At 38.3% G+C, this 13,512-nt stretch overlaps 1 protein-coding gene across 12 annotated transcripts in view; it reads right to left on the bottom strand.

Annotated features, from left to right (window-relative positions):
- Positions 1–55: 55 nt before the first annotated feature.
- The window catches only part of cadpsb (Ca2+-dependent activator protein for secretion b), a 65,574-nt gene continuing 52,117 nt past the window's right edge, over positions 56–13,512 (bottom strand). For 7 of the 12 annotated variants that reach the window (XM_081717268.1, XM_081717269.1, XM_081717270.1 and 4 more), the window contains 11 exons: positions 11,628–11,784; positions 11,334–11,475; positions 9,987–10,148; positions 7,356–7,511; positions 6,924–7,071; positions 6,378–6,452; positions 6,144–6,227; positions 6,019–6,051; positions 5,816–5,923; positions 1,653–1,757; positions 56–1,427 (listed from right to left, as the gene is read on the bottom strand). In XM_081717268.1, the coding sequence (XP_081573394.1) occupies positions 1,251–1,427; positions 1,653–1,757; positions 5,816–5,923; positions 6,019–6,051; positions 6,144–6,227; positions 6,378–6,452; positions 6,924–7,071; positions 7,356–7,511; positions 9,987–10,148; positions 11,334–11,475; positions 11,628–11,784 (1,347 nt within the window). In that variant the 3' untranslated portion in view covers positions 56–1,250. Of the gene's footprint in view, positions 1,428–1,652; positions 1,758–5,815; positions 5,924–6,018; positions 6,052–6,143; positions 6,228–6,377; positions 6,453–6,923; positions 7,072–7,355; positions 7,512–9,986; positions 10,149–11,333; positions 11,476–11,627; positions 11,785–13,512 lie in introns of those variants that run through there. The other 5 variants (XM_081717275.1, XM_081717276.1, XM_027007875.3 and 2 more) reach the window with 2 other exon arrangements.

Raw genomic sequence — 13,512 nt, 5'->3', positions numbered from 1 at the left:
TTTATAAGAAATAAAATGTGAAACTTTCAAAAAGTAAACAAACACAAACAACCAATGCATTTGTACAGTTATATTTATTGAGAGGCCACAGCTCTTGCATATTACAACTGTTGGCTTTTTATAAGGCAAACCCAAGAATGAATCCACCAGCTAACTGACACAGAAAAAAAAAAGCTTTTGGAGAAGGTGGAACCCACAGGCATGCAGTGATGGCTCAGAATGCAATGTACAGCTTTGTATTTACAAAACAATAGTGAGACCCCCCCCAGAAATGGCACATATCTCTGGCTACAGAAGTAATAACAGAAAACAATATCTTTAATAGAACCAAAACAAACAAAAAAAACCCCCAAAAAACAAAAAAACAAAACAAGATATCTCTTTTCTTTGTAAAAGTTAAACTGAACAAAAATATATTTTGTGGTCATTACTGACATCCAAATAAAAAGACGTCTCTAATAATATATCAAAATGGAGCTAAGAGAATATTGCCTTTCTAGAATACCAATTAATTTTCATTTTGAGATGAATGTGAAACAATGTGTTGTTGGTGAGGTGCAACATAAAAGCCTCATTAGAGTCACAGAACCTCAGCACAAATAAGATAAAAAAGGAAGAAAAACAAAAAACTAAAACATACATTTTTATGAGAATGTGCAGACACAGAGGACATTGACAGTTAACAGCTTTTAACTTAAATACATATGTTCATTTTTAGTTTTGAAGCAGTTGGCATCCACTTTGAAAACAGACAATACAAAGAAAAGGATCCATACACTCATCTTCACAACAATGTACCATTAATGTATGTAAGAATACGTCAAAGAAGCGCCATATATGCTATCGCATTGGACAGGGACACACCTAATAATCTCACTCGACATTGTCAAACAAATGGTACTCCATATTGCTTAGGAACAATTAGAAATAAATTCCCAAGTAGCATCAGTCCAAATATCTGTGTTAGTTTTTTTCTTTACTATATCATTGCACAGCTAAATTTGTCAATCACATTCTTGTAACTCTTAAAGTTTCTTTTTACTCAGTATAATTACTAGATATTTTCTTGACTTTAGCTCTGTTTGTGGGCAATTCGAGCTGATGGGAAGGGGTGTCCTAGAGTGACTAACTGGAATTATCAGAGTTGGTACATGCATCTTCTGTTACCAAGCTAAGTTGGGATAGGGTAGGGTGGTGCTGATGGGCCAGGTTTCAGGTGGCAGGGGTGGGGCACCAGGTGGGTTGGTGCCCTAATCATCCTCCTCATCCTCTTCATCACTGTCCTTCATGGAAATGCCCTGCATGCCGCCCTCTCTGACGGAAGCAGTGGCCTCTTCTAATGTGAGGCGGTTCCGTACTGTTTCATACATCTTGCTGTTCAGTGTTGAGTCAAGAACACCTTGCAGCCTAAAGTCTCGATATTTTTTCTATAAGTACAAATGAAAGTCAAATACTGCTGAGCTTGCTCAGTCATGTAATATCTTACACATCTACACAAACCAACATACTATAATATCATTATAGTATAATATAATACTATTATATATTATAGTATATTATGTTATATTATAGTATATTATATATTATAATACTATAACATCAAAGCTCCCAGCACACATAGTGGTTGTTTTACATTTCACTGTACACACTACCTTTACAATCCGGATGAGGATTTTGAGTTGGTAGACATGGAGCTGTTGGTCCATTCGGTCAGTGAGCCAGGTTCCCAGAAGATTCATGGTTGCTGTATACCATTGCTGCAATGCACACAAACACAACGTTCTCCAGCAACACACACCCACACACACGCACAAACAAACCCATGCAAGAGACCGGAATGTCTAGACGTACATATAAACGTAATTCTTCATTAATACGGCATACATACTTAGATATGGTCACACTAACATACTCACGATTGCTCACGTATCCCCACCCTTATTTCCCAAGATCATATACATATATACCCACAAACTCTCACACTTGCACATACACACGCACACACACAGACACATGCACACACGAAACACATACAATACATCCTTACACATGCAGAGACACATTCACAGGCACATCCACACACAGATTACATAGAATGCATAGCAACAAGACACAATCACACCCTCACTTAGCACTAGGTTAGTCAGGCAATATAAATTAATTTACAGAGCCAGCAATATGACCATCTGCAAAAAAGTACATAAATCATGCATTAATGAGTCGCATATTTAGAAACAAAACAAACACTTGAATCATATATTATTAACATATATATACAGCATAGTCTGGGAGCTAAAATGAACAAGTTAAGATTAGAATCCTGAAGATTTTTTAATTTCATAGGTAGGTCTAAATCCAGCAGATGTTAATTGTAGAGGCTTTGTTAATTGTAATGGCTTTTAATAGGTTAAAAATGACTGTAATACATTAAGTCTGGAATTTAGATTAAGTACTTTTTCCTTTGCCATTGTCTTAACAGAACTATGCTGAATGTGATAAACAAAACCTTGAAATAAAAACATTTATTCATGCTATCAACTGTGTAACGCAAATATTTTACAAACATCCCCAAATCCAACAAAACATTTTCAAGTCAAAGCAGCAAATTTCAGTATGATCATAACCAGAAAACTTTAAAAACAATATATAAAAGTGAGAGTGAGAGGAATCTGCAGGCAAAGAGTGCTTGTACTGTTATCTTAAAACATTTTTATGTCATCATTTCAAATATGAGTCTATGTGTCTATATCCAAGACAATATCTACTAGGAATTCCTGAAATCCAGTGTCAAACATGTTACTTATAGTTCAAAGAGAACAGCACATGTCTTGTGTAATGGATGATGTGGTAATTGCTTATAGAAAAATGAATTATCTTGTGAAGTGTCACTGAATATTTAAGCATTTTAATGTTTCTCCCCCCTTAAAAAGTATGAGTTATGTTCTACTCAAGACGTTAACTTGCTATCCACAACCTAAATTCTCTATTGCTTGGTTTGAATCTTAATAGTTAGTGCTGTTTTCCACTCAAAGACTTGTGTTTTTACAGCTGCATGTTGAAATTTTGAATTCACATTTTGCAATAATGAATTATTAAGATCAGAAATACTATTTTAAATACCCTTTCATATATAATGCAACTTTCCACTATTTTGCTGGTGTATCACCGAACTGGAACATGGTGAAAATTACATTATATTCTGTTTTTATAAATTACATATGATTTAAAGCACACTATAATGTAAAGTGAAAAGAGCTGGTAGCTATTTAAAACAACATGGAAATTTATGTGAAAAATTCCTAACTGCACCAACTTGTACTTCTAGTGAAATATTCTATTTCCAATAACTGTGACACCGCAAGATCCTTGCCAAAGCTGTCTGTTTCTTTCATTCAGTGAACAAGGACTGTGACTATGTTATGATTATGCTAATTAGATCTGTGATTAGTTAAGTTATATGTTGTTTGGTTATTTGGTTGGTGATTGGCTGATTGGTTATTTGGTTGGTGATTGGTGATTTGTTTTCTTGCATGTCCACTTCAAACAGTTGACTGGTCAGAGCGTGCAGTGCATGCAGAAGGAGCAGGTGAGTAGTAGGTGGGGCAGAGAGCTGTGTGTGTGTATGACGTGGGAACTGTAGGAGGTGGGTCATGCTAGTAGATGTACACAGGAAGATTATTTGATTAGAAATCATGCCACTCGACAGAATGTGATCAAACAGTAGGACATCTAGAGATAAGTTCCACTTTGTTATAAAAGGAAGGTGTGGCGGTGTTGTTTTAAGGATGCAAAGATCAGAACAAAATAGGGATGAATGGAGTTAAAATATGAAGAGACAGAAACATATTAATGAATCAATATGAACAGAACATTTAGACATTAGCTGTTTATCAGAAATGTGTGCTCTCCTCTTGCATATTTATGCATATATTTTTTTCTGGTTCAAAAGTTGTTTATGGGTAAAAATTCTTTAAAAGTACTTGCTTGTAGAAACATATACAAGGCTTTTGTGGTGCTCATGGCTCAAACATGTAACTTTCTCTGATCCTATTATATCCTTAGTAACTGGGCTGTCTACAAAGTATTCCTCATAGCATGTGAAAAATAGCAGCAATTAAATGACTTTAATTTAACATGCTTAGGGCACACAAGTATGTGATTAAGAAACAGCTAGATAGAAAGGAGTGATGGGATTGATGGGATTGGTGGGACTGATTTGACTGATGGGATTAATGGGATTAAGGCAATTGTCAGTTTGGGAAAAGAAAGGCTGCAGGTCCTCCAGTGTTTCACAATTTAAATATCAAAACTTTTCTCTAGACTTTAACTGGTCTTATGCCAGTTATTGCAAGTAAAACCTGTGCCTTAAGTCCTTCAATATGTCAAAACATTTGTGATTGAATAGAGAACATACACAGAACATACAACCTCTCATTTGAATATCCCATTTGCAATAAAAGGATAAGGAAAGAAATGGTGGAATGATGCAGTGGATCAGTGTATGTTTAAAGGAGCAGATCCAATAGTCATGCATCATCAATGGGTGCTTATCACACATGTTCAAGAGACAAATGGAAAAAGCAGCATGAGTAGCACACCTCACCTCACTATGACACATGTATCTCCAACACTCAGAAGCATGCGCACACACACACACACACACACACACACACACACACACACACACACACACACAGACACACACACACACACACACACACACACACAGACACACACACACACACACACACACACACACACACACACACACACACACACACAGACACACACACACAGACACACACACACACACAGACACACACACACACACACACACACACACACACACACACAGACACACACACACAGACACACACAGTCACACACACACAAAATATTCTCTCATACTTCTCTCCACCACAGACATATACAGTACCTTCTACACTGTGCTGCATCTTGTCAAAATGCAACCACAAAGTCAAAGCAGCCATAACATACAACATGCTCTCTCTCTCTCACACACACACACACACACACACACACACATACACACACACACACACAGAGTTGAACACACATAGAGGCACACATAAAATGGCACAAATCTACTGTACACAGAATAAATCACCTCCCACTAGACACATACGTACACCATTGTGCAACACTAAAAGACAAATGTTTCACAAAGGATTATTTCTAAATTTAACAGTGCTCTCTAGTGTGTGTCATTGCTTAGATCACTAGCCTATCATTATATATATATATATATATATATATATATATATATATATATATATATTGCATCTAACCTGGATATTAATGCATGAGTATTATTTATTCAATGTCATTCACTGTGAAAATAGTATGTAATATTGAAAAATATGGCAATAAATAATTGTTGACAAAGATTTCATTATTAACAAAAATTTCACCATCATTGAGAGCACTGTCTTAAATAATCCACTTGGTGGTGCTATTGACACTTTGCCTCATGAGCTTGGAGCACAAAGGTCCAACAGAGAGTAGCTAACGCAACAACAGAGCATATTCCAACAAACAATAGCTAACACAACATTAGAGCACAAAAGTGCAACTCGTTGTGACTAATGACACAAGAGCACAGGATTCACAGCAATGGAGACACTGAGGAGTGAGAGGCCGAGAATCTCGGGATAAGACCGGCTGTATGTGTCAGGATGAAAAGATTAAGAGCCTAGCCTCAAAATGTGACTTATCCCTCATATGCCCCATTGTTCCGCCACATTTTGGATGGAACCTCCCCTGTTAGGCAAGGAGGAGACGGCATCTTACTTACATCAAATAACCTCTCTATATACACCTCCTCATTGACCTTATCTCGCAGTATGTCCTGAGAATGACGAACAAAGGTCACATAGCCATCAGCAACATCCATTCCCGGTTTCTGCATGACAGAGATTGCACAGAGAGTTAGCCACTTGTTCTACTTGACAAGCAACGCCACTGAAAACCTTAAAGACAAATTTGTTTAATACTTACAGGGACATCCACATACTTGGATGCTGCTTTCACCTAAAAACCAACAAACATTTATTTAAGGGCTTACCAGGCTTACCAGATTAATGAGAACATCAGCAGCATCTGAAAAAGTTATTATATCTCACCGTAAAGGAGAGGAAGGATGAGAAGAGTGTTCCCTCATCATACCTGGAGATCTTAGCTAGAACGCTCTCCAGAATTGCCACAAACTGTACAGGATACACAAAAGCGACACATGATCTAAAACAAACCTATGAATGCTCTCTAGCACAACCAAATAAATAAATAAATAAATCCAGCAGATACTACCATACTACCATAACAGCCAATCCTTACATCAGCCCCTTCTAAAAACCTACCTTAGCCACCAAAAGAGAAATCATGTCCTTCACACTCTCTTCGATGAGATCATCAATTTTAGAGTGATACTGTTTCTAAAAAATATGATTAAAATAATCAGTACATCATGCATATTTAAAAATAGATGCTATATAATTTCACATATTAACAATGTAGGTTTACACATCAAACATATTTTAATAGATTGTACTTCCCTCTTCTACAATCTATTTCTAATTTTCATTGTGAAAGGACCAATATCAGAATTTTCATAAACCCTGAGATACCAAGAACATAATTGCCGGTTTCGATTACAAATATGGATGTTTTCTTTAACATAAGAAGTGAAGGGTCTTTAAGCAAGTGACAAAACTGGCCAGCCTTGTTTGGTGCATTCAGTAAGAATACAGCTATCAGACAAAAACAGATAGTCCATCAAGGTAACCATAGAAATATCTGGCAAAAGATGAAGAAAGACCAACATTTTTATAGCATTGGATTTTACAGTCTCTTTTTTACCCTTTGAGTTTTGTGCCAGTCCTAGATCAGGGAGATTTTCTCATTACCTCTTGGCCCATCTCCATAGCACACAATTTAGCTGACTGGTCCTTGGCATCCACCATCACGTTGAACATGGTGCATAGAGACAGTGGAATACGGAAATCTGTAGAACGGCTACTCTTGGCCAGCTTGGACTCAAATGCTGCTCTGGTGCTAAAGACCAGCAAAAGAGTTGACCATCACATCAATAGCAATTTATTTAGGTCCACAGGTACTGTGTCTATTTTCAGGTACTGTGCTTTACGTAAAGAGTGTATTCTGAGAGATCATGTCCATTCACAATTGTTGGAAATGTATTGATTTGTGGTAGATTTAATTACATTTGTTGGCTTTATGTACATTTTGTTTATGCCTACATGCACACCAACTGTACAAACACTAAAGCAGAGGAGTTTATTATACTGATCTTTGCCCTCTACCACCAAACACACACATACCGTTTAACACAAGACTCGATCATGTCACTTGACATGAGCTTCATACGGTTGTCTAGGTGCTTGGCAAACTCCTCCTCAGGCCAGTGCAGATCTCGGATGAACGTCTGCAGGGCATCCAGCTTCCAGAACAGATCTTCTGATGTCCCAGAGCCATTACTGCCGGGCACAGAGACATGTCAGAGGTCAGGGCATTTTCAAATGAGCTGCTCAATAAAAGCAGCAACAGAAAGGTAGAGCTAGCTCTATGACTCTACTCGTTAATTTTTTTTTATTGATTTATTTATTTTTGAGGATTTTAGCCATACAATGAGAGTGCCCCCAAAGCCTGGTGAGTCATACTGGTCTTCATAATTGCAGGCAAAGGCTTTGCAGCATCAGTCAATGTATGGTAAAATAAACAGCTGTGTTACCAGAACACACCAATAACCTCGCACAACTGCGTGGTTATTCACCCTCGAGAGGGCCCAAAGTCATGCACAATTTGGATGGTCATCATTCTCTAAGGGGGGTGGAGTGGGTGGGTTCGGGGATGGGGGGGGGGCCTGGGAATGCCATGGTGAGAGAAGGCATGTGACATGGGTGAGACACTAAGCCATGTTCTGTTGCTTTTCAGGAGGTATGTAGCTGTGCTACACACCACCTGCATATTGTTAAGCAAAAAGATCATTTAAGAGTGAGCCAGATCTCCAGTCTCATTAGAACCACACACACTACTTGTTCAGAGGGACCAAATGAAAAGGTTTGCATGGACTTCAGTTTCCAGGGAATGGCTACACTAACTCAGTAGTTAGAGGACAAAATTCAGAGGAGAAAAAGAAACACAAATACCAGGCTCTCTCTCACCACCCATGCCCGACAAGGCTGACGGAACGCGAAAGGTCAACGCACACCATGCAGTCAACTCTGAAGACACCATCCTGTGTGGAGACTGATGGAACGGTAGGAGGAGTGTTGTAAGGGTGGGGGAGGGCTTGGGGGGCTACCATAGAGTTGAAACATAAGAGTGACTTTGGTGTGGCTGCTCGTAGAGGTAAAGCCAACAAACTCATTTTGCTTTGAAGAACTTACATTAGACAGGCTTTAATTACATAGCAGAGAAGCAATTTTCTTTTTTTGGGGGGCTACTATCACTGAATGGGATGTTATTTGTGTCATAAAGGAGTTAAATGTACTCCCCTGACAGGGGGGAGTGAATGGAAATTTGAAGATATGAAACCCACTCTGATGTTTAAACTCCATGAGGGCTAGTTTCTATTGCTTTGGAAGCCAGTCTGATGTGAAGTCTGACATAAAGTCTGCTTCAGAGTGCTTTCATCTAATGCAAACACCAGGCAGGGAGTTCCACCAACCCACACCCACTGACACCTTTAAATGAACCTGAATGCCCTGATGGTCTTTTAGCAAACCCCTCTACCTCAAGTCTGAAAAGAGCCTCTAAAAATGAAATTCTTACCATAGACATCAAAGGCCAACTATTTAATGCAGCTTCTGCACCTTCCTTAGGGCCAAGATCCAGATACAGCCTAATATCTCCACATGATTAAAATGTGCTAATTTTGGCTCAATGAAGATTAATGAATCTAATGCGTGGAATAACTAAAAACAGCCTTATCAAACCTATCAAGCTGAGCTGAGCAATGAGCTTCTTGAAAAACAGATAAGTTACCTAAACTGCAGTTCGAACCTTACACTTAAACGAAGATCATGTCTATAATAGGGAATTTTTACTTAGTTGGAAGCAGGGATATTTAGGGCTATTTGTAGGTTTGGGTTGCAATCCAGATCTCGCCACCTCAGTCCCACCTCAATGGCATGCACATTGAGGAAAATGAAAAGCTTTTCAGTTCTCATTTCAAATATACAAACAACATGGGCTTGACCCAGATCCCTTGCAACCTACTTGGCATGAAAATGACTTGAAACATTTGTTCTTTTTTGTAAAATATATAGGTTCTTTGTTGCTTGTTTTATTGTGCAAGATATAAAGAATTTAAATAACTTTTGTTACATCTTGCTGACACTGCACAGCATCTAATGTTATATAAATAAGAATATACCATGATGTGCTATATCCTAAATATGCTGGCTTGACAAACATTTTATCCCTATTCAGCTCATTGTTATTCTTCTGTCATAGCCAAATCATTGTCCCTGTCTCTGACAGGCTACTCATATAGAGCACTACTTAAATGACAAGTAGTCTTGCTTTGCTGGATTCACTAGATTCAGTCAAATCTCTTCCTACACTTTATTGCAGCTATCAAAACATTGCTCACTTTCTGTCTGTTAACATTATCTAAACTGCTCTACCTTCCACAACTTAACAACTAAAGTTCCAGCCTAAACAGAAATATATTTGTTTAAATTGCTCTTGTTTCCAACAGTTTCCAACCTTGAGGTAACACATGGCTTAAGACACAATGAAAGCTTAAGAGAATGAAATCTTAAAAATGATCATTTAAAAAATATATATTTGGCCATGTTTGTCAAGCCACCATAGTGTGGGTTTTCAAAGATTTATTTCTGGTTCCTACTGTTTATGCAATGTTAAATGACAAGGGTCACAACACCTTCATGCCAAGGGCACATTTTGAATTCATCACAGCTGATATAAACTCGTTGAATACACACTCAGAGTCATATATAGCAGCCATCCAGGATGGAGTGGAAAAGCTAGGCATTTGTGGAAGGTTAACAGATAGTCCTGCTACAGGCACGGGAAGATTTGGTACTTTGGGAATTTGGAGGTTCACATTTGGTAGATTCACATTGGGCAGATTACTTGTTAAACTCCTGCAGAAACAGACAAAAAAGAAACAAAAATCCATAACAGTGGCAATGTGGAATGCTGCAAAAAAGCAATGACATACAGTAAGAAAGTAACAAGAAGTAAGAAAAACTGTAAAGAAAAATATCATTTTTTGACATCTGAGAATAGCAGACATAAACAATCAGTTGTTAAATGTAGGGAAGGTCTCTAATAAAACATTTAAACAGAGGACTCACAGTAAAAAGATACATGCTAGGTATAGACAGCAGCACATAAACAGGTAAATAAAGAAAGAGAAGCAGCATGTTTCACTAACAGGCACTGACAGATAAATCAGCCACACTGACAGGTACAATGACCAGTGGTGGGAAATTTAAAAACACAAGTAGGAGACAAACAAATAAAGGAAACTGTGTGCTCATGTAATCTTGGGGTAGAATTAAAGGATCCACAGTAAGAGCTCTAGGTGTATAAAATTCCCTTTTGTACAAATGTATGCTCCGCCTCCATATTCCTTCATTTAATTAAAGGTCAGTGGAGCATGTGTTAATTTGGAAAATATTGAGAAGATATAATAATTAAGGAGAAAGGTTGCTGATCCCACATCGAGATAACATTATTTTAATCTGGGAAATGGCAAAATCAATATGCAAAACAAATTTACAGAGGCAGGGGAAACAGCAGAGCTTATTAGCACATAAAAGGCATCCTCTTTCTCTCAAGCACAAATTATGAAGGTTAGTTAATGCAACGAAAAGATGAAAAGATGACAGATGCTGACTGGAGTTCCTTTTGGACTGATGCTAGTTATGATAATTCTCTGTTTATGATGAACTGAGGTCAGTATGCTTGGAATGAATTAGAGCCCAAATTATCAGTACAGTGTTTCTAATACCCAGAAATACCCAGAAATAATCATTTTAAAATCTTTTCCTAAAACACCATGATTTGCTATGATAAATCTGAGGTGATTATAAATTATAAAATGTTACATTTGGGGGAAAAAAAATTGACTGAAAAATGACTGTGCTAAATGATTACTGCACTTTTTCTTGATGCCTTCTCACACTAGGTGAAATCTAATGTGCTGTATTTGCCCAATCTACTCTCTGGGGCATTAGTGGCTCTAAATGATTACTTCTGTTATGAAAGGCCCTGCCTTCCGATCACGCCCAGCACTGTGCAGTTGGCAGGAGGTGGTGTCTTACTTTACAGGCTCCCATGACTCACGCTCAAAGCCCCTGTGAATGGACTGAGCGATGGAGGACTCCATTAGATCGACATATCGCACCACCAGGGGGGCATACAGGTCCTGCAGGTGCTTGTGAAACTTTCCGTTGCACAGATGGTCTACAAGGAGAGAGAGAGACATTTATGACTCAACCTGAGGAGACTTGCAATTCTTTTGCATGTGGCCAACATGCAACAGTCAATAGCCACAACTGCAGCTGCTTTTCACCACTCTATACCCCCAAATTTTAATTACACTTAATTGTGCTTACAATCAGTTCGTAGGAAGTCATTAAGAAGCTGGAAGAGTGGGAAACTGTCCCAGCTTTCAGGAGACTGGATCTCTAGCGCTGCATCCATGTCGACACCGTAGAGGGACAAGAAGTGCTCAGCGTGCTCCACCATCAGATCTGACCACCATGCAAAGGCCTTGAATACCAGAGAAAGACATGGTGGGAAGGATAGGGGGAGGATAGAGGGAGAAGATGTTAGAGCAGAGCAGAGATGAGGCGACTGAACTTAAATAATGGAGTAAACTGGTTCCTGCCATGTGGTGTGTGGAAAAGTTACTACACTAGCCAAATTTTGGAGAAAGTGGCTGGCTATTACAAAGTACTTGCAAACACAATCTGATTTGTCCTCAGAAGTCGGTGACCCAAATGTTAGGCTCTAATTAATTGTGGAGCCACCTTGAAATTACTTGCATTTAACAGTTTTTTTTATTTTCACTTACAGTCTCAAGCTACTGTACTGAAAAAAACTGAAAAGAGTTATCTATATACTGATGGGTTTGGTGTAATGTACATTTGGAACGAGTTACAAAACATTAATGAATGTAGCAGGAATAATATCTTAAAAACAAGGCACTCATTTAACCAGTTTACACCAGTGGAAATGTTAGGTTTTGTTTGAGGAACCTCAAAGCCTAGTTTAAACTTTCAGAAAATTTGCAACACAGAAAAATTCTGTTCTACTTTCTTAAATTGTTTCTATGCAATGCAAAGTACTTCATCTTAAACCCACATGGACTTACATAAGACTGGATTCACCTTAGATACACTGGGTATCTTATTGTAGTCTTCTGATCCTATGAAGTAGCAATGTTATAACTAAATATGTAAAAGTAAGGTACAAATATCTGGTTGATATGAATGACCCTTATCAGTTTTACTAGCCTGTATGTACAATAATCACCACAGATTTAAACGACCAATTCTTCAGTCTTGTGTTGCAAATGTGCTTACATGTGTGAGCAGGCATTACTGCTTTGTATAAGAATCTTTCCTTATTTACAGTAAATCTAGTCAGGAAAGTCAAGATGCTAAAACAGGTGCAGTTCTCATGCAGGTGAGGTAGAAATCGCTGCATGCTGTTGCTCTTCTGATGGAAGATGTAGTTTGTTCAACCATTCACATCACTGCATCCCTGACATTAGGATGGGGATGTGTCTTATTGTCATGCATCCTTGCACCCTGGTGTGCCTAAGACTGCAAGCAACAAACTTTAAAAAGGCAATGAGTAGCGCTTTGTTATGTTTAAATATTTTTTATTTTTTTTTTTCATCTCCAAGAACACTGATCAATTTGGGCATGTGGCAGAGATTGAGAGAAACTTAAAGAAGTTTCCATATACTCTCTCAGAACAACTTGCATGCAGTCTTGGCATCAATTGTTTCTCATAGCTAAAAAAAGGAAAAACAGCTGTCCTAGAGACAAAGTCATTCAGGGAAGTGATCATCCTTTGAGAGGGTCAATCCTTCCCTTCGGCAGCATGCTGTTTTGCTGTTTGGCTCTTATACCCCATCAACCCACTCCAAAGCTTCCATGTACCACACATTTCTTTCAAGGTCAACTCAGCTGGAACTGGAGTACAAGCTGGGTCTAAACTTCCCATTTCACTTACCTGCCCTACACACACTGAACCCCAGAGGACATTGATCATGTTTCAAATTATGAAGAGAAAACAAAGCATTGGCTGGGGCAGAAGTGCAGCGCATATGGCCGAGCTCAGCCACACACACACAGAGAAAGAAGGAGAGGTAGAAATAAATCAGCTATGTCAAATCCAACCAACTCCAAGATCCTTCCCCAAGCCCTTTCTTGCAATCTTTACTGGGAAGATAGAAGTATGGAAATGTTGCCCTCTGGTTAGAAAGAT

Source organism: Electrophorus electricus, chromosome 7, assembly GCF_041902795.1.
Source record: "Electrophorus electricus isolate QZ-2024a chromosome 7, ASM4190279v1, whole genome shotgun sequence".
In the NCBI taxonomy this organism is placed as follows: Eukaryota; Metazoa; Chordata; class Actinopteri; order Gymnotiformes; family Gymnotidae; genus Electrophorus; species Electrophorus electricus.
Note: the sequence above shows the minus strand (reverse complement) of the source record. Positions and strands in the feature narration are given on the sequence as shown.